The sequence below is a fragment of the Hipposideros armiger genome, unplaced genomic scaffold (assembly GCF_001890085.2).
Source record: "Hipposideros armiger isolate ML-2016 unplaced genomic scaffold, ASM189008v1 scaffold_44, whole genome shotgun sequence".
In the NCBI taxonomy this organism is placed as follows: domain Eukaryota; kingdom Metazoa; phylum Chordata; class Mammalia; order Chiroptera; family Hipposideridae; genus Hipposideros; species Hipposideros armiger.
In genome coordinates this window covers 2,279,906-2,305,819 of record NW_017731394.1, presented here as the reverse complement: position 1 = coordinate 2,305,819, position 25,914 = coordinate 2,279,906, and the positions used below count along the sequence as shown (strand labels likewise).

Sequence of the window (25,914 nt, the reverse complement as noted above, 5' to 3'; positions counted from 1 at the left end):
TCAATGCAACCCTGCCCTGAGATGGGGACAAAAAGGGCCCAGCCACCAGAAGGCCCAGTCAGGCTCCCATCTGGTCGCTGGCTTGCTGATACTTAGAGAAAAGCAACTTTTCCTCTTGGGGACTGAACCTTTCTGCCTAATCATAGGAAGGTTTGGTTCCACTCATGATGTCATGAGAGGAAGGGCCCACCCAGAGAGTCTGAGGAGTCTTGCTGTGTCCTGCAGGGCTCACTCGGAGCTCCGGGGTACCTGAGGCCAGTCTGGCTGTCGTTGTGGTCTTGTTCTCAGCGGTGGTGCTGACCTGGCTCTGGGCACTCTGTTGACGCAGCTGCTGAATGAGCTTGAGGGACAGTGACCGGCCAGTGCCCTCATAGCTAGGAGAAAAGCAAAGGCAATCACGCACAAGGTCTCAAATCCACTCTCTAGGAGGGAGCAGAGAACGACTTTCCTCATCTACCGAAACACCAGGCCCCTGCTCCCCGGGGACAGCCCCGCTCACCTCTGCATTTCCAACACAGCATGTGCACGCCCAGAAGAGGCGCAATGGGGAGCCATCCTGGGCGCAACTCCTGGCACCTCTGGGCAAGGAACTCAACCTCTTTTAGCCTCACCTTCAAAAGGGATTATTCTACACACCTCCCAGGACTGTGCTACAGACTAAAAAAATAAGGACTGAGAAGATGATGGGAGTGAAGTCTTTACAAGCATGATGGAAGTGAACACAGCATAATGGTCAATTATGAGAGCCGCTGTTAGAAGAAGCATGCTTGAAGAAATGAACAGAGAGCACTTCCCAGTTTGTAAAACCAAGATTAAACAAATCTACCACCCAAGTAATTCTTTTCATTACTACTTTCACTTAAAAGGTGACATAAAACAACTCACAAAAAATCTAGGGAAAAAAAACATCTATAATCTAACTGAACCAGCACTTTTCAACTGTATTTCCTCCTTGTCTTTTGTCACAATCATATGTGGCCACAGGGTGCAGACTGCTCAGTGGGCCTTCTTTTTTTAATTATTATTATTATTATTACATCATTTTGTAGTATTATTATAATATTTACAGACTGTATTTACAGACATCTTACTCAAATACTACCTTTAAAGAATGATCCAAAAATTGGAATTTTGAAGTATTTTATTCCCCACTCTGTCCCACATAACAAAGCTTTCTTAAAGGAACTCCATTTACTTATGAAAAAAATAAAATCAAAAGCACAAGCTAAACTCAAAACTTTTGTGCTTCAAAGGACATGATCAAGAAAGTGGGAAAAAAAAATACGTGAAAATTTTGTATATCATGTATCTGATAAAGGACTTGTATCTAGGATATATAAGGAGCCCTCACAACTAAATAATAAAAAGACAAATAATCCAATCAGAAAAACAAGCAGAGGATCTGAATAGCTACTTCTCCAAAGAAGACACACAAATGGCTAATAAGCACATAAGATGCCCCACATCACCAGTCATCAGGGGGATGCAAATGAAGACCATATGAGACGCCACTTCACACTCACTAGGACGGCTGTAATCAAAAAGACAGATGACAAGTGCTGGCAAGGGTATGGAAAAACTGGAACCCTCGTACACAGTGGGGAGAATGAAAAATGGTGCAGCTGCTTTGGACAATAGTCTGGCAGTTCCTCAAATGGTTAATCAGAGTTACCATTTTATCCAGTGATTCCACTCCTAGGTATAATATGTACCCAGGAGAACTGAAAACATGTCCACACAAAAACCTGTGCACGAATGTTCACAGCAGCATTATTCCTAATAGCCAAAGACAGAAATAACCCAAATGTCCATCAACAGATGAATGGAAAAACAAAATGTGTATAAACACACAACGGAATATTACTTGGCCAGAAAAAGGAGTGAAGCACTGATACAAGCTACATGGATGCACCTTAAAAACATGATGCTAAGTGAAAGAAGCCAGTCACAAAAGACCACATCTTATACAATCCCGCTTATATGTAACGTCCAGAATAGGCAAATTACTATAGAGACAGAAAGCAGATTCATGGTTCCCTAGGGCTGGGGGCAGGGAGGAACTGGAGGATGATGGCTACAGGGTCGGGGGTTTCTATTTGGGCTAATGAAAATGTTCTAATATTGATTGTGGTGATGACTGTACAACTCTGTAAATGTACTAAAACCACTGAATTATACACTTTAAATCAGTAAATTGCATGATACATGAATTATATTTCAATAAAGCTATTATGAAAAAAAGTAAAACCACTTTATTTAAATAGTTTCAGTGTTAAGCAGTCACAATAATAAATCTATAATATAGAATTATCTTTTCAAGATACGACTTCCACATAAAAATCTTTCCAATCTTAAAGATATGTATTTATTGACCTGGAACCATTTCACAGTATATTGTTATGTAAAAAAACAAATTAAAAATACGTCAACTATGTTTATGTTCTTGTTGAAAATGAAAAGTAAAAAATTGCACAGAAAATGTACACCAAAATTCTAACAGAAGCTATCTCTAGGTGGTTGGATCACCAGTGATTTTTCTTTTTGCTTACCTGTTTTTCCTAATTTTTCTATAGTGAACATGAACTAAATATTTCAAAATTTTAAAGAAGCTCTTGAGCCACTGTAAGCCTGCCTCCTTATGCTAATTATACAGTTACTTTAATACTGTATTTTCACATAATTCTAAGATGTAATACACTGGGATTACCATCCATGTACTTTTAAAACTTGATCAGGCCTACAGACAGGAGACGCTCGTCACTTGGGTTATGTAATTCTTCAGTCTTGTGGTACCCATTTCACGTCAGACCAGAGGTGAGCTACAGCTGATTACTAAGAGGCCAGCTCCTATTTGCAGAAGCCCCAGAACAGATTGAAGCAGCCCTAATAGCTCAGACTTGGGGAGTCAGACCTACCTATCTAAGTCCAGGCCACGGTCATTACATGCCTCCTAATCTGCAAGAACCTACTATGGGGGCAATGGCTACTCCCCAAGGTGTCTTACCCATTGATGGTGGATGCCATGAAAACAAGGTAGGGGCCCAGGAGGCTTTTCACCAGGGGGAGGGGGATGGCAGCGGCTTCATCAATCACAACAAGCTCAGCCTGGCCCAGTTTCACAGCATCTGCAGGATGTATATACTGTGGGAAAGAAAATGTTTAATAAATATTATTAGCTTGGCCACCTCATGTCACAGCTATGATCTCTGGTGAGGCATCATGAAGGCCGCTCACGTTCCTCTCTGCCGCTCTCCCCATTTCTTCTTCCTCTCATTCCTCCTTTCTACTTTTCCTTGGCAGGGCAAAAATGGGCTTAGAGTCAGACACCTAGATTCAAAGAGTTCAACCACCAATTGTGTGACCCTGGACAGGTCACTTCATCTCCCAGGGTCTCATTTTCCTCTCTCATAAAATGAATGAAATACCTATCTGGTGTCTGCCTGAGAGAAAAATCAGGTATGTCTATAAAAATGCCATGCCCCGTACCTGGTCTACTGTTCGCAGGTGGTGCCTCCCTTTCCTTTCTCTCTTCTCTGTCTTCTGCTTCACCTGAGCCTCGCTCTGGCCAGTGAGCCAGAGGCACAGCTTGGCCTTAGCGGTGGCTAATGGGAGGATGTCAGGTTTCTCCAACACCTACTATGCGCTAGGAACTGTGCACCCTGCTTTGACAGCATCATTATAAAGGCCACGTCTCCCTGCACTGGCAGGATACTTCTAAGACTTATTCCCTTCTTAACACACACATACACATATGTTTGTTTATACTATTAGCTTGGCCACCTAATGCCATAAACTTAGCATAAGCTTGACATCTTCATGTATACAAACAGCCCCTTCCGTTTCTTCAAGGCTACCTGCTGTTTTTTGAGTTTGCAATGAAGAGGTATTTTCAGGAGAGGAAACCTGAATAGCCAATTAACATAAAGGCACTCAACCTCACTAGTGCAGTGCTTAGGACAGTAAGAAGGCCCCATTTCACAAGCAGACAGGTAAACCTTAAATATTTGTCAAACAACCAATGTTGGTGAGGACCAGTGGAAACAAAAACTAAAAAAAAAAAAAAAAAAATCTGGTGTGAAGGTAAATTTAAAGGAAAATTTGGCAAAATCCAAGAAAGCTGGAATGCTACATATCCCCTAAAACCCAACAATTCCATTTCTAGAAACATAAATAAACTATAGTATATACATATAGTACTTAAAATCAACCAGATCTACAAGCTTCAATCTGGACAAATCTTAAAAAGAAACATTGAGTAAAAAAATGCAAGCTGAAAAAGGACAAATATAGTACGTTACCATTTATGGACACATAATTATGTAGTAAAATATAAACACATGAATTAAAGGAAAACACACCAATCTCAGAATAAAGTTGCCGAGGGGCACAAGAGAGACTTCAACTGTGTCTGTGGTGTTTTAGATCTTTAAAACAAAAATATAAATGGCTTTTAAAATATGAAACAAACTCAGCAAACAGCAAGACGTCAATATTTCTTAAGCCTGGGTGCCAAGCATCTGAGTGTTATATCGGTCTCTGCATTTTTCTGTATGTTTGAAGTGTTTCTATTCTGTTACAAGTAAGATTTTGTAACTGCTTTGCTAGAAGTTCATGGGTCAGGAGGCAGAGACCCCACTCATTTCTAACAGCAGGATACACATCAATAGGGCCCCATGTTTTGGATTCTTATGGAAAAACTAAACAAGTGCTTCATAAAAGCAGCAGAAAGCAGTCCCCTAGAGGAGGCATAACAGACTTTAATCTAATATTCTTCTTTTTCAATTTCCAGCGAGGAGGAGACCACCAAGGGACATAATTGGAGCCTCATGACGTCAGGTCACCCCTTCTGTGTTTAACTCAGGTAATGCAAGAAGGTCTCTGATTAAAAATCTAAGGAGCAGCAAGGGCTGAGTAAGGGCATTTCAGGGCAAGGTTTCCTTCTTTGGTGTGTGTATTTTTCTTGAGTTTTAATAGGTTTCGGTATTCTCATACCCCGTGGCCTGTCCCCATCCCCAACCCAACCCAACATCAGTCTTTCCTCCTCTCAGCTGAGGGAAATCAGGCAAAATGGGAGAAATGTACAGAATGAGAGATTCTAGAAAGAAACCTAATGAGAAAAAAATTTAAGATCTTTAGGTAAAGGGCATAAACACTTAACATCATTTATCATCTCGACTCTGATAAAAGATATACCTCTTTCACAGGCATATACATAGGATGCCAAAAAAAATGCACACATATTTTAAGAAAGGACAACTGTATTAAAATTACAATACTCAATATATACTGATAACAAAAGGTGAATACAAGTCACGTTTGACTTCTGCAATTACAAGAAGTGTTCAGAGTGGTTACCAGCAGCGTCCAGACACTTCTGATTACGGTGAACTAATGCTTGAGCAACGCTGACCAGTGTCCACTAGTATACATTGTTTTGGCACTCCCGGTATACCTCCATGACAGGCATAAAGGTCAAGGGCATAAACTGCAAAGTTTACCTGGCCCACTTCCCATCTCTACCCAACTCCAAAAATAACCAGTGAACCTCCTCCTCAAAGAGCCCATGGGTGTCCATCCCTTCTGCTAGCCTGTCACACCAACGCTTCTCTACGATTTAACACAATTGCAGCCTCTGGACAAGTACAGTCCATTCCGGCTTACAGGGCACTGGAGATTTATAGAGCTTTCGGGGAAACACTGTCTAAAAAAGAAAATAGGCCACTCACTAAACCACAAAGATTCAGAGTATATTTTTGCAAGCTTCTTTTTGTCTTTTAAACGGTGAGGGTTATTGTTCCAGTTGCAGATGCACCGTTTCAAAACCTGCTGTAACTAAGCAAGATTAAAACTGATGTCAGAACAATGATAATATTTCTTTTAGCAGATTAGCATACTCAACCCCACTCACTCAATTTTCACAGAACAAAACTACAACTTTCCAATCTGGCTACACACACTTGTTAGTTGACTTGAATGTTTTCCTTTAGAAGAGGTTGAAAATCTGGAACAGGTTTATGATAAAACAACAACTGTAAAAGACATCCAATTACACAGGATGTAAAATGACTACCAAAGAAAACATCTTAGGGCCATTTAAATACAACAGGATGACGGCCCCACACAGCAGGGTTTTAAAATGAGCCTCACCTGAATGGTCTGCCTGTGTTCCCGGAATACATTCACTCTGATCACTGCTTTGTTAAATTCAGGATTTAGAGACTGAATAATCTCATAATCCAGATGCTCCTGATGGGGGAAAAGTCAAACCAATGACAAACTTTAGAAACAAGCTTTAGAAACTAAATATTAAGAAAGTAAGCATGCATCCTAAAGACTTCACCTGGATTTAAACCCATCAATGAATCAAAATAAATTCTTATCCTAATTTCCTACCTGATACTGCAGAGCATCAAATCCTTTAAACACAAATTCAAACAGAGTGTGGAGGTTATCAGGGCTTGGGGAGGTAACAAAGATATTGGAGTACCTATTGAACAAAAGAAGAAATTGTTTTTTAAGTAATTAGGAAATCCAAGAAATGTTTAGGGAACTTAAGAAAAAAGAAAACATTTTTGTCTGCTCCTGTCACACAGAAGATAACCAGAGACAATGGCAGGGAAAAAAGTCAGGGCCCTTTTTGGGGAGGAGTGTAAAGCAACTCCAGACCTAAGGATATTTTTCCTCCCAAACTAATGAAAACACATTAAAAACATGAAAACAGTATGTCCTGGCAATTAGCTACCAACATGTGTGAAAGCGCACCGCACATGTATGACAGGCGCTATGGGGACAGCTCCCTCAACGTGTAGAACCAGCGTGCTGCTCCCCAATCCTGTGCCCTTCACATTTATCACTAGCTGTACTGAGAGGGTTTCAAACTGGGGAGCCAGAAAGCTCCACTGGTGCTCAGGCCACGGCCACAGCAAACTTCTGAGGGGTTCTCATAGACAGATGTAAAGGATGCTAACAGCTAAGAGGCCATGTGGTACCACTGGAGCAGCAAAAGGAACAAGGGACTAGGAGTTGGGAGCTGGGGGGCTCAGCCCCAACGCTCCTGCCATTGACTTGCTGGGGGATATTGGCCCAGTCACCAAAACTCCTGGGTTATTCCATCTATAAAATGCTCACAGAGCAGTTAGGAACACCAAGGAAGATGCAGCGTATAGGAGAACATGGTCTCCCAGGTCCGTTTTCAGCCCACTGTTTATGTCTGTGAGGTTGGAAGCATACACTCTGCTGGAATTTGCATAAATCTTCTGCCCAGGGCAAAAGAACAGAAAGTAACATCACTCAAGGAAGCTCCTCAGAAGCAAATAAGATCTTCTATTGATCAAAGTCATTAAAACGTCAAACTTGAACTTTTCACAGGCAGCAAAGCTGATCATACACATTTCTTATCTCCTGAGAGATTTTAAGTTTCTGAGCCCCAATTCTTCGTTTTTGTGTGTTTAACTTTAAATAGCAGTCATAAAGGCCTTGGGATGGGTGGGTGGGTGTGTGGGGCGTAGGGTGTGTGTGTGTGTGTGTGTGTGTGTGTGTTTGTGGTGTGTGTGTGTTTGTGGTGTGTGGTGCAATGTGAGTGGGTGTGGTGTGGTGTGGTGTGAGGGTGTGGTGTGTGTATGAGTGTGTGTGCGTGTGTGGTGTGTGGTGTGTGTTTGTGGTGTGTGTGTGGTGCAGTGTGAGTGTGTGTGGTGTGGTGTGTGTAGTGTGGTGTGGTGTGTATGTGTTTGTGTTTGTGGTGGTGGTGGTGGTGTGTGTGTGTGTGTTGTGTTTGTGTGTGTGCATGCACATGTATATTTGCACCTCTGAGGAGCTGGGGGGAAATGTTGCTGTTTCTAGACAGGAACCCAAGACCTAGAAAAGTCACACAGGAGCCCACTCAGACCCAGAACAGGCTCCCAGTGCCCTGAACCCTAGTCTTGGCACCCCTGCTCCCTCGGAGCCCAGAGTGCCTGAGGATGGGGCATCAGGCCCCCTTACCCAAAAGCCACTGCTCCAGCAATAGCCAATCCCAGGGCTGCAGACTTTCCCCTTCCCCGGGCAGCTGTGAGTGCAACAGTGCTCCTCAGGGTCTTTTCAGAGATCCCCTCAATGAATTTCAAGACAGCTTTGGCCTGTAAAAAGAGACACATACTAGGTAAACTCTGAGAAAAGCCGCTTCTTCACTGTGGAGAAGTCAGGCTAATGCCAAGGCCAAATAACAGGGAAGCAGTTCTTAGAGTCCAGAAAGCAAGGCTCTGAGCACTTGGACTTGCACTCCCTTGGTCACCTCCTCACTAACACAATGGAAGTGTACAAAATCTGGACCAAAAATGCATTCTAAAATAACTTTCTAAAATGAAAAACCAATACAGAAAAGCAATTTGGTTTACAAAACAAAAATAAGTGACCAGTAATTACATGAAAAAGGTGACTGCTTCTCTCATAATTTACGTAACACAAATTAAAACAATGATCCTATGTCCTCATATCAGATTGGTAAAGACATATAATAGTTTAATAGTACCCAGTGTTGGCAAGGCTGCAGGGAAAAAGGCATTTTCAAATACTGTTGGTGGTTCCATATATTGGTGCAATACCCATTTTAATGCACACATACTCTGATCCAGCAATTCTTCTCCTGAAAACTTATCTTAGAGATAGTGCCCACAGATGTATCTATAACAGGGGTCGGCAAACTGCGGCTCGCGAGCCACATGCGGCTCTTTGGGTACATTCCGTCTCAAAAATTTGCCGACCCCTGGAAAAGCCAATCCTGTCCTTCACAATTTAAAAATTATTCGAGAGCCATAAATATATTTTTACAAATAAGGAAAATTTAAAGTAATATTATAAATGAAACTACAATAGTTTTATTTTCATTTTCAATTTTACTCCAGAGCCACATGTACATACCCAAAGAGCCACATGTGGCTCGTCAGCTGCAGTTTGCGACCCCTGGCGGCTGTTCTGTTTCAAAAGTTTGCCAACCCTGATCTATAAGAATGTCCTAACAGCATTGTTTGTAATAGCAAAAAAGTGGGAATCAACCCAAATGTCTAACAGGGGACCGCTTACACTCTGTACAGTGTGACCTCTTATCATGTTTTTAAAATATCCACTTATGTGCATAAAAAAGATCCAGAAGGATATATAACAATTAATAGCAGTTGTCTTTATAGAGTGGGACTGCCAAGTAGAAACTCCACTATTTTTTTTCCAGTTACATTGAGAATTTACATCACTGTACGAGTTCAATTTACAAACCCACCCACAGTGCTCAGAGGTTGCCTTTTCTCCACATCCATGCCGTCATTTGTTATCTCTTGTCTTTTTGATGATGGCCATTCTAACAGGCATGAGGTGATATCTCATTAGGGTTTTAATTTGCATTTCCCTAATAACTAGTGATGCTGAGCGTATTTTCATATTGTTGGCCTTCCGTATGTGTTCTTTGAAGAAATGTCTATTTAGGACCTTTGCCCATTTTTTAATTGGGTTGTTTTTTTGCTATTGAGTTGTATGAGTTCTTTGAATATTTTGGATATTAACCCCTTATCAGATATACTGTTTGCAAATATTTTCTCTCATTCCGAAGGTTGTCTTTCTCACTTTGTTGATTCTTTTGCTGTGAAGCTTTTTAGTTTGATGTACCCACTTGTTTATTTATTTTTTAAACTTTATTGGGCAACAGTGTGTTTTTTCCAGGACTCATTAGTTCCAAGTCAAGTCGTTGTCTTCAATATAGTTATGGAGGGCGCAGCTCCATGGCCCATGTGGGAATCAAATGGGCAACACCTTGGTGGTGTTACAAGCACTGCGCTCTAACCAACTGAGCCAACCTGCCACCCACCGGTAGCTCAGCTCCAAGTCAAGCCGTTGTCTTTCAATCTAGTTGTGGAGGGCGCAGCTCCGTGGCCCATGCGGGGATTGAACGAGCAACCTTGGTGTTATAAGCCTGCACTCTAACCACCTGAGTTAACCGGCCGCCACACCACTTGTTTATTTTTGATTTTGTGGCTTGGGCTTTAAGTGTCATTCCAAAAAATTATCATCAAGACCCATGTCAAGGAGCTTTCCTCCATATTTTATTCTAGGATTTCATGGTTTCAGGTCTCATATTTAAGTCTTTAATCCATTTTAATTTTTGTGAGTGCTGTAAAACACGAGCCAAGTTTCATTCTTTTACATGTGAATATCCAATTGTTCCAGCACCATTTATTGAAGAGACTGTCTTTTCTCCATTGAGTATTCTTGGCTACCTTTTCAAATATTAGCTGACTGTATATGCCTGGGTTTATTTCTGCACTCTTGATTCTGTTCCACTGGTCCGTGTGTATCTGTTATTATGCCAGTATCATAATGTTTTGATGACTACGGCATTCCGGTATACCGTATTTCCCTAGGTATAAGACGAACCCTTTTTCGAAAAATTTGGGGTCTAAAAACTGGGTTAGTCTTACAGTGGTTGTAGATTTTTTTATTTGCATTTCCCGCTTTTTCATGCTTGTTGTCTTTGCGTTCACTGTTTCGCTCTTGTTACTGGTATATTACGGTAGGTTACATTTTGCCACGTTCTACCCAGAAATGGCTCAGAAAAGATTTTTGTAAAGTGCTGAATTCAAGTTAAAAGCAATCCAGTTTGCAAAAATGAATGGAAATTGTGCTGCTGAACGTAAGTTTGGTCCTCCTCCAACTGAGAAAACAATCCGAGACTGGATATGGGAAGAAGAAACCCTACTGAAAATGCCACGGCAGAAGGCCATGAGAGGCAAGTCAGCAAAATGGCCAGATTTAGAGAGGGAATTGAAGATATGGATTGAAGAGCAAAGGGCAATTGGAATTCCTGTGTCCACAAAGATGGTTCAGCATGAGACAAGAAGAATTGCTGATGAAAAATAAGTTACTGGGATTTCAAAGGAGGACACAATTGGTGCTTCAGGTTCATGAAACGGAATGGACTAAGCATGCGTACACACACCAGACTTGCCCAAAAGATGCCTGAAAACTATAAGCAGAAGGTCCTTGAATTTCATCGTTTTGTCATTCAGTGTTGGAAGACACATCAGTTTGAGTTGGGACACATGTTGCAAATATGGAAGAAGTCCCCCTTCAATTTGATGTCCCAAGTAACAGAACTGTTGATAAGAAGGGGGTGAAAACTATAACTGTGAAGACAAGTGGACATGAAAAGAGCCATTATATGGTTGTTCTAGGTTGTTGTGCCGAAGGAACCAAGCTGCCTCCTATGCTGATTTTCAAACGCCAAACAATGCCAAAAGAAGACATTCCTCAAGGACTGATTGTCCGCGTTGGATGGATCAGGATGGGATGAAGATCTGGTTTGAGAAAGTTTGGAGCAGCAGACCAGGTGGGCTCTTATGCAATCCTGCCCTATTGGTGCTTGATCAGTTCAGGGCACACGTAACAAAAAACACAAAGAAGATGGCTGCAGAGCAAAAAAACAAAACTTGCTGTCATACCTGGAGGCTTGACATCCCAGCTCCAACCACTTGATGTCAGCATTAACAAACCCTTCAAAGCTGCCATGAGAGAAGAATGGAACCAATGGATGAAGTCTTCTGGGAACAATTTGACACCAGCAGGAAGAGTGAAGAAACCAACTATAAGAGAAGTTTGTACCTGGGTGAAGAGATCCTGGGATAATATCGAGATCGTTGTCAAGTCATTTAAGAAGTGTGGCATTTCAAATGCCATAGATGGAACTGAAGATGAGGCAATATAATGAAGACAGTGATTCATCATCAGACACAGATGAGGACAAGCTAATGGTTGGGAGTTTTGACAGTGAGTAGTTGTATGAATTTTATGATGAATAAAGCTTGAGTTCAATAACTTTATGTAATACATTTTTTTCAAATTTCGGACCCCAAAATTAAGGTGCATCTTATACATGGAAGCATCTTATACATTGGGAAATACGGTAGCTTGAAATCATGAAGTGTGATACCTCTTGCTTTGTTCTTTCTCAGGATTGCTTTGGCTGTTCAGTCTTTTGTGGTTCCACATAAATTTTAGGAGTGTTTTTTTCTACTTTTGTAAAAAAATGACATTGGAATCTTGATATGGGTTGCACTAAATCTATAGGTGGCTTTCGGTAGTAATGACATTTTAACAATATTAATTCAGCCAATCCATGAACACGGGATACCTTTTCATTTATTTGTCTTCTTTCTTTCATCAATGTCTTATAGTTTCTAGCATAGCAATCTTTCACCTCCTTAAATTTATTGCTAAGTATTTGTTTTTAATTTATTTCTTTTTCAGGAATTTCACTGTTAGTATACCACCTTTTTTTTTTTTTTTTAGCTGAGCCATTCTGTCACCTGTTGGCAGCTCAGCTCAGGCTGGGAATCGAATCGGCGACCCTGCTGCTCATAGCTCGCATGCTTGAGCGAGCTCTTAACCAACTGAGCCACTCGGCTGGCCTCCCATTTTATGTTTTTAATGCACACTCTTTTGTACTAATATTTTTGCTGGTTTGCCATAAGTTAATAGTGCTATAACACTACTACTGACATTGCGGTTTCTCCCTCTTTTGCCCTTTCCTCCATCCTCTCTCACTCCCTCTCCCTGGTGACAGAGGATTCCAGGAAGCAGTTCAAAGCAGCCTAGAGATTGCAGTCAGGGCTGTATATGGAGCTATGTAGTCGGTGATTCTATTTACAGAATGAAAAGAAACACCCACCTGTTGGGACTCAGCTCTGAGTGGGAGGTGTCACTACCGCTGTTTTCCTGTCATGACAACAGAGCGCAGAGCCAAGGAGCCTATGCTGCTCTTCTGGCTCAGGCCAGATCTGAACCCTGAACACACCTGGCAGCTTGAAGGCTCTGGGCCATGCCTAGTCAGCTTCCAGCACAGCCCAGGAACCACCAGAGAAGCCAAGTCTCCCAGCCCTGGCCACCCCAATGAGCACAGAAATGCATTCTGGTAGCCCCCGCCCAGCCTGCTGTCTCTACCTAAAGACAGGTACACACCACTCCAGAGGGCCCCTATCAGGCCTCACACTGGAACCGGGGGAAGGACAAAGGTCCTCCGGCTCTCTTCTCACTTCTACACAAGGAACAGCACAAACATTTATGTCATCAAAACTTCATTAAAATGAAAGAACACAGGCATATCACCCTTTCTTGGGAAGTGCTGAGGGGGTTCCTCTTTAAATTTAATCCATCTCCCTCTGACCCCCAGCTCCCTGAACCGTAACTGGGGGTGGAGGGTGGGGGTGCACGGGGGTTGGGGAGGGGAAGTAATCCCTGGACTTCTGCTGTGAACCCAGGCAGCACAGAACAGCCTGCTGTTGCTGCATGAGTCTAAGCAAGAGAAAAGGCCTCTCCCCAGGCAGGTCCAAGTCCTGACTTGTCCTAACTTGGCTTCGGTTGCTTTCTGCAGGCTGTATTTTACCTGCGCTATCTGTCCTGGGATCGGAAGTTCTGAATACACACTTACCTGGTCAAGGGTCTTGCAGCAGTCTACCAACACACCCACCGGCTGGGTGTCCTGCAAGCTCTCCTTCAGCTCCTTCAGCTCCAGGTCAGAAGGACCAAGGCTCTCATCCTACCAGAGAGAAGAGAAGGTCTGCCACTGCCTCAGGAGGGTCAACACAGAAAATGCGGCCTCCCCCAGATGCTCGGACCCCTGGCTGGCTCACCGGAGTCTGAGGGGGTAGGGCCTCGATGCTGGCAGCGTGGGAGGAGATCGGCAGGATGTTGAGCTGGTCATCGATGACAAGACACTTCTTACAGGAGGCCAGGGAAAGGATAAATCTGAGGGACAAGACCACCACAATGAGGTGTTGTGGCAGAGAGGGCCAGTGCCTACACAACAAAGGGGTGGCTTTTCTTCAGGAAAATCATTGGCTCTACGTCTCTAAGAAAGCCAAAACCCATTTGGAGAACAATGTGAGGGGATTCCGAGCCTCGTCTCCAAGACACCTGAACATGCTTTATGCAGCAAAAACCAAGAACTCTCTTAAGAGACTGGTTACAACCTCCACTGCTCCCGGAGCCATGTGGCCCTTCCCACATCCTCCTAGGCTCACCCTTCAGCACTAAGGTGTCTCAGGCCACCCTTAAATGGGGACCTCCAAAGCCACCCCACATATGCTCACCAGTCACACAGGGAAACACATACATATACAAATGGGTTTACCTTCTGTCACAAGGAAGAACAAATAAAAGGGAGGAGAGGTAAGCTCCCTTAAGAAATGTAATACGAACATTCCTGTGTGTAGATACACATGTGCTTGGCTATAAAACTCAAACTTCCCCCACCACTGCAAAAAAAGGGCCTCACACGCTCCTTTCACAGGCTTCAGTTCTACCTGGCAGCACCTCCTGGCCTACTCCTTCTCCTGGATTAAGGCCTTAGAGATGGCTGAACTTCAAAAGAACCAGGGTTCATCAAAGCCAGGATTTCTAAACCTCAATACTGACATTTGGGGCCAGATAATTTCCTTGTTGGAAGGGCTCTTCTGTGCCCTTTAAGCTATTTAACAGCATCCCTGGCTTCTACCCACTAGTTGCCAGGAGCATCCTCTACCAACACTCCTTTCCCCCAAGTCATGACAATTAAAATGTCTCCAGACATTGCCAAATGTCCCCTGGGGCAAAAGTGCTCCAGTTGAGAACCACTGATCCAGGCCACAGTTTATTCTTAAGGTATTTCACAGGATGCTAACTGGTGTTCCCTAAAAAAGGGCCCTGTGGCCAAATAAATTTGGGAAACAATCAGTTAAACAGGTCCCTGCTGCTGCAAGACTTCTCAGAGGCTCCAACAGGCTAATGTGAATCCTCATGAAGGAAAAACAGTTATCAACACTTCCCAGATTTACTGAGCCAGAAAACCCTTTTGTCATAAGGGCCCTCTTCAAACACTAGTGTCCTGCAAAACACATTTTGGGAAATTGTGATCCAGACAAATTGCCGCTTTGACAGATGAGTAAGCTAAGAGCCACAGAGGGAGACTGACTTGGTTAGGGCCAGAAGCAAGATGGAATCCAGGTTTCCTGGCCCCAGCTTTCCACTCCCTTTTACTGCCTCCAGTTAGCTTTGTAACTACTGCTGCTGTCAGGAATCTCACCATTTGACTCCTATACTACCTTCCCTCAGACGGAAGCACAGCTTTCAGGTGGGTCCCCCCACTGTGGCTCCCCACAAGCAAGGGACTGAGACACATGCTCCAGACCTACCTCTCATTAAATCTTCCCACCACATCCTGATGAGCCTCAGTCCTGTATCTGGAATGCACATCCTAAAAGAGACAACATCATTGACAAATAAGGCATCCATATAATGCTGAGGCTCAGGGTTCACATGTGAAGTTCTACCAAGCAACCCTGGGATAAAGGCGATGCCAGCAATGCTGCTAAAATCCACATCTCCATAACCTGCTGTGCTCCACCGGCCAGATGCTGTATCTGTAACTGGGATCAGATTCTAAATGCAATGCTTCTTATTACAACAAACTTCCCCTCACCTCATCTTTGACTTTTTCCACATTTTATTCAGCAACATGAGATGTGTCCATCCATTCAATAATATGTACATGCCAACACCAGACATGCTGGGTACACACTAGTGTTTAATAAAGCATGACCTTTGTTCTCATGGAGCTTACAGTCTCGTGGTTGGAGAGAGACAAATGAGTAAATAGATGCAAATTTTGGTAAATGCTACAAATTAAAAGCAGGGTGCAGTGATAGCAAATATGGGGGGTGGGGATGGAACTACTTACACAGGGTAATGTGGGAAGGCCCTCTGAGGTGATAAGCAGGCAGCAAAGTAAAAGAGGAAGAAAGAACAAGCCAACTGCCATGGGCACAAAGTCATTTATTTGTTCATTCACAAATATTTAATGAGTGCTTACTGAAGACAAGGCACTCTTCCAGGATCTGGGAATATACCAGTGGGGAAAATTAAGTCCCTGCTCTCATGAAGTTTAGAGACTAGCACCGGAAGACAGACAATAAACAAATATATAATTTTAGGTAGCTGTAAAATGATTTGAAGAAAAATAAAGCAGATTAAAGGAGTGAATGATGGAACCACCTGTTCTCAACAGGGTGCGAGAAAAGACCACACTGAGGAGGTGATATTGGAGCAGGGTCTTGAATGGAGTAAGGAAGTCAGCCATGCAGGTATTCCCATGGGAAGAGCAAGTGCAAAGGCCCCGAGGTGGGAGTGTGCTGGGCATGTCTGAGGGCCTTCAAGGAGGCCAGAGGGGCTGTAGTGAGAAGGGAGGGAGAAGTTGTGGTGATAGGAAGCAAATACTAAGCTTTGAGGAAAGCCTATTTCACCAGGAGAATGCAGCTCACAAAACTCTGAGGCCAATCCTAACACCATTCCAAGCAGCCGGGCCGTGAACAGGACTCAAAACCTGCCACTGAGAACACCTATGTAGCACCCGGTGAGACACACCCCCACTCCTAACCACGTCCTCAGCTTTGGAAGAAAACTACGCCTCCCAGAGTTGAAGTTCTTGCCAACGTAGGAGTGGAATTGGCAAATGTTCCGTCTTATCCATTAAGATGAAGGCAGTGAAGAACTGTGTGCACAGCCCCTTTTTTGCAACACACAAATTTAGGCATCGGCATGACTGCAGAATACTGTTGCAGAAATTTAACGACATAACAGCTGACTCTCATTGGTGTAGAATTTGCAAATACCTGACAGCAAATGCGAAATTCAGAGATTCAGAGGCACACGCAGGGCCACTGAGATTTCTCTGCAGTGACTTTCTCATTCCTGCAGTCAAAGAGCTCCCAGCCCAGAAACTGTGCTGACCGCTCAGTGGAGGTGCTCAATAGGAATTCTTAAAAGAAAGTGGCCTACAGTACAAAACACAGATTGATTTGAACGCTCCACAATTTAGTGAAAAAAACAGACACTTACCATAGTCATTGTGTACAGCTGCTTGAGTGAATTCATGGTCCGCAGGAGGATAACCACCAGCCCGCCACCTTCGACTGTTTCTACAGTCCTGGCCAACAAGTTTGGAGTTAAAGCTTCAAAATCCTGGAAGGAGGATAGCTTAATAAGGGCTGGTTATGCAAAGAGCACCCACAGGGAAGCTTAACCAGGGGCCAGCTGAGAAAGTAAAAGGCAGGCTTCAGAGCACACACCCAAGACCTTCCCCTCACCCGACTCGACTCGCCAGGACGCGCACACGCACAGCCCCTTACTTAGGGGCACCACAGGAGAAAGCCCAGCTCTGGAAAACAGGTATACTTGGTTTTACACGTCAAAAGTGTTCCTAATAATCTTGGATAAAATCCTATTTGGAAAGAAGTGCTCCAATCTTCACTGATTCACACTTGAATTTCAGAAACACCTCACCTTAAATTTCTAATGTTTATAGATCGAAACTGACAAAACTCAAGTGCACCACATGGGGGAGCCACTGCTTAAAGGAGCCACCATCACTGCAACAGCTAACGGTGGTGAGCTTCACACTCCTATGAATCAATTATAAGGTGAGAATGAGGCGAAATGCTCTTTTTTCTGGCTTCCAAGGTAAGATGCAAGCCAGCAGGGGATGGGACAACCCATTGGAAAGCAGAAAGAAAAAATTAGATCTTCTAGTCATGATTTTTCCTAATTTCTTAATTCTATTTTTTAAGGGATGTTTTATAATGTATGCAATCATACTACTACATGTACATAATAAATTACACACCAAAATGTGGGAATTTGTGCTTAAATGTCTTCTTTTTTATGGGGAGAGAAGAGGTGTCAAAGAATCAAAGAATAAAACAAAGACCACCAACATTCAAAACAAAGAAAAATGTAAAACTCATGTCTATTAACTTGCCAGGCAAGAGAATATGTATCAGTGAGAGAAATTCCCCAGGTAGTTCTCTGAAGGGGGGGAAGTAAGAGGATTTTAAGGACTAGAAAAGGGTGAGATGGGGGGGAGTGGGGAGGGTGTTGGGGATGGTTCTGCTAGTCAAGCACTCTGGACAGGACATGAGTACACAGGTGTGTTCCTAATTGGTTAAAACAAGTGTCACTTCTCAACGGTCACCAAAGTCTTCATTAGTTACAATAAGAATTTGGGTGAGTAGGGTCACTTGAAGTTTACAGCGCTTTCTGTATCAGCTTCAACTGGTTAGAACCCCTTCTGATGGCACATCACTGCCAGTTTCAGTATCTCTAGACAAGTGCCGCTTTCAGTAGGAAATTTTCTTTTAATATGGGGTGAGCTACCAAGTTTCCTTTGGGAAGTGGCCAGGTCTTCCACTGAAAATGCTTAGGGGAAAGCGGTCAGTGTGAATCTTCTCTCCTTACTGTGTGCCTGTTCTCAGGGGGAGCCGGCTGCCCAAGCACCCCCTCAACGACCTGTCTGCAGTCCCAGGCCGGAGGACGTCACCCACCTGGAGAACGCACATGCCAAAGGTGTTGCCCAGGATCTTGTGAGTCTCGTTGTAGTAGCAGTAGCGAATGTTTGTGGCCGCGACAAAGAGTTCAAAGGGGTCATCTTGTTTTAAGTTCAGTGTTCCATTCTTTATTTTTTTCTGCAGCTGTCGCATTCTTTTCTTCCGATGACTGCAATCACCCCCCACATCCCATGACAGCCAGTTAAAAGCAGAGGGACTGAGGAGTTAGAAGCAGGGATAAGGGCAATAATCACCCACTTAGACCTTCCAGGCTAGAAGGGAACTTGGAAATTGTAGGGCTAATCCCCTCCCCTTAAGGTGAAGAAAACTTTAGCAGCACTGCAGCAGTGTGATTAAGAAAATGGGCTTCAGAGGGAAACAGTAATAAGCCTGGGTGTGTACTCAGCTATTTTGCTCTGTCACCTGCAGCGGATACTTCACTTTAAAAGAATGGTAATGAAAGTGCCTAAACCCTATCAGACCAAAGCTGGAGCCTGAAACCAACCACAGTGGCCTCATTTCCTCAGGCTCAAGCCACTGCTTCCACTATACAGTGCTGCTCCCCAGAGGACCTGGGAAAGGCATGGGGATGGTGGGTTACTTTATTCATTTCCTAAATGAATCCATCCACTTCTTTCCCAGACTGTAGGATCAAGTCCTCAAGGGCAGCTCCAATCTAAGATAATACTGACAGAGGATTAAGGGTTGGAATGGAATCTGGGCCTGTCTCAGAAATCGCTGAGCTTTTCTTTTGTTTTACAAAGACAGCTGAATATCCAACTGCCTTTTACAGAAAAAAAGAGAACAAGAAAGCTCCAGAATTGAGGATTACAGCTGACCAAAATTTGACCATAGTTCTCTAACTGAAGAGCTAGAGCCAAAGCCTTGCCCCTGGGCCTCTACTTCCTCATGTGTGAAACGAGGTAGTTGGAAGTTAATTTGCACTGTCCCTGACTCGTGCCTTAGCCTATGACTTAGAAGAACGCATCAGCTTTAACCTGATGCCCTACAACATCAAGAAGGGGTGAGAGAGCTGAAGAGGCACAGAGAGTTTTTTTTTTTTTTTTTTAAGATTTTTATTGGGGAATTGGGGGATGGGAACAGTGCTGGGGAATTGGGGGAAGGGGAACAGACAAGTTGGTGTCATTTTGTTCTTCAGTCTAGTTGTGGAGGACGTTGCTTCACTGGCCCAAGTTGGCACCATCATTGCGCTCTTCCCAGGCGAGGCAGATCAGTTGCCGGCTTCTGGACGGCCGCTCACTGCGGCTGCTGGCGGCTCACGCTGGCTGCTGGCTACACATGGTAGCCCATGGCAACACACTGCCACAGGGGCTGCAGCCTATGCCGTCGCCAGCGACCCACAGCAGCCCAGCTCCAGGTTGAGCTGTTGTTCAGCATCTTAGCTGTGGAGGGCAGTGTCACTGGCCCTCATATGTGGGATCCGAACCAGGGCCCTCTGGTGTCCCAAGCCAGTTCTTAACCATCGTGCCACTCGGCCGGCCCGGCACAGAGAGATTTTTAAAAGTGAGGTCAGATGGGTTAAGTTCAAAAGGCGAATCTTCCCAGAACACTGTGAACTGCCTAATTCCACACCCATCTGACATTTACCAACTGAACAGCAGTGAGAGTAAGAAGCCCCAGAAACTTACAAGTCTGCTGACAGGCAACAGGCCTGATTCTTAATCTGTATTAAAAATGCTTGGGCCGGCCAAGTGGTGCGATGGTTAAGAGCTGGCTTGGGACGCCAGAGGGCCCCGGTTCGGATCCCACATAGGAGGGCCAGTGACACTGCCCTCCACAGCTAAGATGCTGAACAACAGCTCAACCTGGAGCTGGGCTGCTGTGGGTCGCTGGCGACGGCATAGGCTGCAGCCCCTGTGGCAGTGTGTTGCCATGGGCTACCATGTGTAGCCAGCAGCCAGCGTGAGCCGCCAGCAGCCGCAGTGAGCGGCCGTCCAGAAGCCGGCAACTGATCTGCCTCGCCTGGGAAGAGCGCAATGATGGTGCCAACTTGGGCCAGAGAAGCAATGTCCTCTACAACTAGACTGAAGAACAAAACGACAGCAACTTGTCTGTTCCCTTTCCCCCAATTCCCCAGCACTGTTCCCATCCCCCCAATTCCCCAATTTAAAAAAAAAAAGCTTACCTGCCCAATTATGAGAATACATACAACAAAATACCAATTATGGTTTAAAACTACATGCCAATAATATATATAGCTAGATGCTAACAATGCCTAGGTGTTGAGATTATAGGTGGTTTTTTATTTTCACCTTTGTGAATATGGTTTAAAAGGCAATAAAGTGTAAAAAGCAAAACTATTTACCCCAAATCTAGTTTCCTTTAGGCACGATCAAGTCTCTTTAAGGCCAAAGGATACACACTAGTCAAATTCAGCCTTTGGACTATGTAAGATTAAAATAACTTCAGAGTCTGTTAACAATACATTCAACAAATACTAACTGAGCACCTACTACAAATGCCAGATTATTTGCAAATATAAAGATATGCAGGAGAGGCCTCCTAACTAAATGAACTTACCACCTGGACGTAGAAAAAGACCAGTGTGCACGGTACTGTATCAAGAGAGGGAGAACAGATGGTGACAGGCACTGTAAGGAGACTACTGCTGAAGAGATGGCGGGGTCATGAGGTGTGACTGAGGGATGGAGGCCAAGCTTCAGGAAGAAGGCAGGCCGTGAGAGGTGAGGCGCATTCACAGGGGACCAGAGGCGGGAGCGGCATCCAGAGCAGAGGAGGCAGCAGGGGCAAAGGGCAGGGAGTTTCACCATGGTGGAGAGCAGCAGGGCTGGAGGTATGATTTCAGAGTCAGTATCAGATGAACACATTTGGGAATATAGGAGGGAGAAGAGGCCCAAGGACAGAATCACATGTACTAGCCGGGCTTAGCATAGGAGATATTAAGGTCAAGGGAAAGAGAAAGTGGCCTAAGTGGCCTGGAGGCCAAGAAAGGAGAATATTTCTGAGGTGACCACATAGCAGGTTATCTGCCACATACCAGCACTCCGCACCCCCAACCTTCTCCATACACAGTTGTAGGTAGAACTGCCAAGTTTCTATTAGGTGATCGATCCCACCTCCCCTGGCCCAGGGGTGGGCTTCTTTCCACAAGAATCTGGGAGACTGATTTCCACGTAGTTGGGCCTGAAACATGTAAAACTCAAGGGGACCACAGAAAACAGAAAGCTGATCTGAAGTGGAGAAAAAACAGAGCAGACATGCAGAGATGAAAGACTGAGCAAGGACTGGGAGAGTCAGTCCTGTGGCTCCACGTCCTGAGCAGAGCTGAAGTCTCATCCCCTTAGGGTTAATGAGCTATCCTGTATCCTTCAATAAACTCCCTCTGTGCCGAAGTGTCTATGTCCTCCCTATCTCTGAGTTTAGTTCCTTGCACACTGGTCTATTTACAACTATGGTCACCTTCAAAGTACTCCCCTTGGGAGGCTATACACCGACGCCAGCGCCTAGCCCACCCTTCAAAGCAACTTGAGAATTCTTTTTCTGGAATAGCCATCAGAGCTGTCATCGTATTACCCTTGATGTCCTGAATGTCATCAAAATGTCTTCCTTTCAATATTTCCTTTATCTTTGGGTAAAAAAAGAAGTCATTGGGGGCCAGATCAGGTGAGTAGGGAGGGTGTTCCAATACAGTTATTTATTTTCTGGCTAAAAACTCCCTCACAAACAGTGCCGTGTAAACCGGTGCATTGTTGTGATGCAAGAGCCCTGAATTGATGGTGAAAAGTTAAGGTCGTCTAACTTTTCCACGCAGCCTTTTCTGCACTTCCAAATAGTAAACTTGGTTAACTGCTTGTCCAGTTGGTACAAATTCATAATGAATAACCCCTCTGATATCAAGAAAGGTTAGCAACATCGTTGCAACAAGTTCACAAACTAAATTGTCAGACCTCGTATGTCAAGGAATCAATTCCTGGCATTTAACTAACAAGCAGGAATTGTAAGTAGTAGAGCACACTCAGAGAGCCAAGCTTACCTGCTAAACCCCAGCTCTTTCTTATAACACCACAGCACTGAAGGCCGAGCCTTCACGGTTGCTTTGGACAACATGTGATGGAGTATGACCACCTGCCAAAAAAAAAGTCACAGAACCTCAGGGCCAAAGAAGACCTTTGACACTGCCAGGCCCAAGACCTCATTTGACAGATGTGGAAACTAAACTGAGGGCCAGAAAAGGGAGGTGCTCAAGGTCATAAGGTAAGTAGTGCTCAGGTTGGGCCTAGAAGCCAGGTCACATACACTTAACCTTGTGTTCAGTCCAGCACCCCAGGCATCAAAAGCTGTTAACTTGTCTACTAATAATTCAAAATATAGAATCACTTACAAAAAAGAAAGGAAAGGTACCCACTAGACATTTTACTTAAAGAAAACCAGTCAAGGGAACTTAATGTCATTATGTGCTGAAACCCAAGAGGGCCTGAAACATGCTGACTCTTTGGGACAAGACACAATGTAAGTCAGATAGCGTGTATCAGGTCTTACCTGATCTTTTCCACGGTCTCCAACTACAACAAAGAGAGACCTTTGCCGCTCAGCTACCCCATTCTCAATGAGAATCCGGATTCGGTTATCCACTTTCTTCCGATGCATGATGAAAGATTATCACTAGATCAGAAAGAAAGCAAACACACTGGACCTGAACACCAGACTCTGGGTGAGGAACATTAGCCTCTATCTCCTGTGAGGCCACAGACTGTACTAGACACATTTACAAGTATCATCTAACCCTTAAACAGCTCCCTAGGGAAGACATCACCCTCATTTTTAAAATGAGGAAACTGAGGCTTGGACAGTGAAGAAAATGGTCCCTCAACATGGGAAATCAACAAGGAGGCTGTAATTCGCACCTCTATTGAGAACTCTTTTTTAAAAATCAGAAACAATGTTCAAAAAAATAAAATGACTAAAATATATAATAGTATATCTATGGGATAATAAGGCAATTTTCAAAAAAACTTTTTCAAAATCATTTTTAAATGTTATCTAAGTGTATGGATATAGAAAAAGTTATCTAAAGGTATGGATATAGATGCTTATGAGAAAATAACATGAAAAGATAAAGCATGATACCTTTTTTCTATGCACATACATAATACATACAGAAAAAGATTAGAAGAAAACACCAAAATGTAAAGTAGTTATTTCTGGATGGTGAGATTGCAGGTGGTTCTTATTTTGTCCTTTTCTTTTTTGGAGTTTTGCTTTTTAAAAAATTCACATGCATTACTAATAAAGTCAGAGAAAAGAAATAAATGATTACTATGATGGAACGTGTCCAGTTGTTTCCTTAAAGGGAGGGAAAGCCATACTGAACCCTGGTAGAAGATTTCAAAAGTTATTGTAATTACATACAATAAAATATTGCATCATTACCACAATAAATACACCAAAGAAATATCATATATATTGATATTACTACATCATAAAATTAAAAATGACATGTTACTTGGAAACTCCAGTGCCTGCTGCATTCTAAACATAAAGTTCATTAACTGAACCTTAACTGTGCCTTAAAACTGTCCTTCTAGGGCCAGCCGAGTGGCGCGTTGGTCAAGAGTTGGCTTGGGACGCCAGCTCAGAGCAGCAGGGCCCCTGGTACGATCCCACATTAGGGCCAGTGACACTGTGCTCTCCATCGCTAAGATGGTGAACAACAGCTTGACCTGGAGCTGGGCTGCCGTGAGTTGCCGGCAACGGCGTAGGCTGCCGTGGGGCTGGCCGGCAGGGGATTGTGGGCTGCCGTGAGCAGCTGTCCAATTGGCCAGCGACTGATCTGCCTCGCCTGGGAAGAGCGCAATGATGGTGCCAACTTGGGCCAGTGAGGCAATATCCTCCACAACTAGACTAAAGAAAAAAAAAAAAGGACAACAACTTGTCTATTCCTCTTCCCCCAATTCCCCAGCGCTGTTCCCCTCTCCCAACTCCCCAATAAAATATTTTTTAAAAACCCGTCCTTCTAATCTCCCAATCCAAATATGGGTTTTCGTAGTTCCATCCTACTATACAACACTGCATCACAACCAGCGGTTCGTACTTTATAAGGAAAGGAACAAGCATAAACCCTCAGGTGTCGCAAGGAAGAGGGACAGACACAGGACTCACGTCGGCCCGACTCCAAAGCCTGAGGCCTTCCAGTTCACCAACCTGCCCAGCTTGTAGGCTGCGTTGCTAGCCACATAAATACCCCACAATTATTGGGACTGCTTTTTGCTCTATTTACTATGGGAGCCCCAGAAGTAATACCCGATAAAGTCTTGATTTCAAGGAGTTTTCATTCTCCTTGGAGAAAATATTTAAGAGAAAGAGATGAGGGGCAATCTGTGTAAAGAGACAGATAAAATTAAATGTAAAAATAATAGCTAAACCAGGGGTCTGATTAAAGTCTGAGATTACCGTGGCTTGGAGTTGCCATGGTAGGCTTATTGGGTGAGGAAGGCCTTGAAAGAGAAAAAAGATCATTACTTTTCATTCATTCATCCATCCGTCCAACAAATATACATAGCATCTATGTGCCAGGCACCATTCTGGATGCACTGCCAAACAAAACAAAGTCCTGAATGCGACTGCTGAATAAAGAGTATAAATGAATGAGCATAGTGAAGTAGCTAAGAACCTGGGGGCATCTGGAATCGGATTGCCTCAGTTCAATGCCCAGCGCTGTAACCAGGTTCCAAGGAAAACAAATGTAGTCGTCCACCCACTCACACCGACCCCCCAGCTAGAGGTTCCTAGAGGGTGGAAATCGAGCCACACAACCCCCGAGAGTGCCGGAGAAGCACGCCCAGGAGAGGCTGCCAAATGAGGAAGAGGATCTTGTCATCTAGGAGCGCCGGAGGTGGAGGAGGCAGTCGGCGTGGGCCCGGCATCGGCATGTATAGAGTCTTCGTCCTCTAACGGGTCTCCTCCGGGCCGAAGAACACTGACAACGACCTCGGCACCCATCCCCAGCCATCCCGTGATAAGTACCTGCGCCCCGAGCCCGGAGAATTCCAGCCAGCAGCGATGCGAAAGCACGTGTGCGCACCAAACTACTCCAGAAGAGAGGACGGCGCAGAGTGATGCCCCTAGCGGAAGCCTGACGCGCTTTAAGTTTGCCCAGCTCCGCGGCACGCGTCAGATCTGGCTCGTGTAGGCGGTGCGTGCGCGAGCGCACTAACGGCGCAGCGACTGCGAGCGAGGGGGGACCTTCCTTAACCCTGTCGCTGTGTAATGACGTCAAAGGCCGGCGAGGCGGAGTTGCTGCCTGGATCGCAACCGCGGCTGTGCAGCTTATCCTCTTGCCTTCGGGACTGTGGTGCAGGCTGTAACTTGCCTCTCTTCGTATCAAAATTAAGATATCCTGGCTACTAAGGGCAAAGTAAGCATAGATATCCGCACCCCCATCCCCTGCCACTGTGCTGGAGATAGCTCGGGTGCCCAGGTAAGTCCGGAGCAGCACAGTGACAGTTTTCAACATTAACCTGGTGATATGAGACGACTGGTTCCAGGGATCTGAGCGTAA

General features: G+C 44.3%; 1 protein-coding gene across 4 annotated transcripts in view; it reads right to left on the bottom strand.

Moving 5' to 3' along the window:
* NAT10 (N-acetyltransferase 10) overlaps positions 1–25,456 on the bottom strand; it is a 41,379-nt gene extending 15,923 nt beyond the window's left edge. Inside the window, exons 1-14 of one of the 4 annotated variants that reach the window (XM_019639496.1) lie at positions 25,027–25,284; positions 24,807–24,850; positions 22,896–23,018; positions 22,390–22,481; positions 18,372–18,543; positions 16,891–17,013; positions 15,189–15,250; positions 13,650–13,764; positions 13,448–13,555; positions 7,981–8,114; positions 6,394–6,487; positions 6,148–6,246; positions 3,005–3,141; positions 250–374 (exon numbers count right to left, since the gene is read on the bottom strand). In XM_019639496.1, coding sequence (XP_019495041.1) covers positions 250–374; positions 3,005–3,141; positions 6,148–6,246; positions 6,394–6,487; positions 7,981–8,114; positions 13,448–13,555; positions 13,650–13,764; positions 15,189–15,250; positions 16,891–17,013; positions 18,372–18,543; positions 22,390–22,481; positions 22,896–23,003 — 1,369 coding nt within the window. In that variant the 5' untranslated portion in view covers positions 23,004–23,018; positions 24,807–24,850; positions 25,027–25,284. The other 3 variants (XM_019639495.1, XM_019639494.1, XM_019639497.1) reach the window with 3 other exon arrangements.
* Between the last annotated feature and the right edge of the window lie 458 nt (positions 25,457–25,914).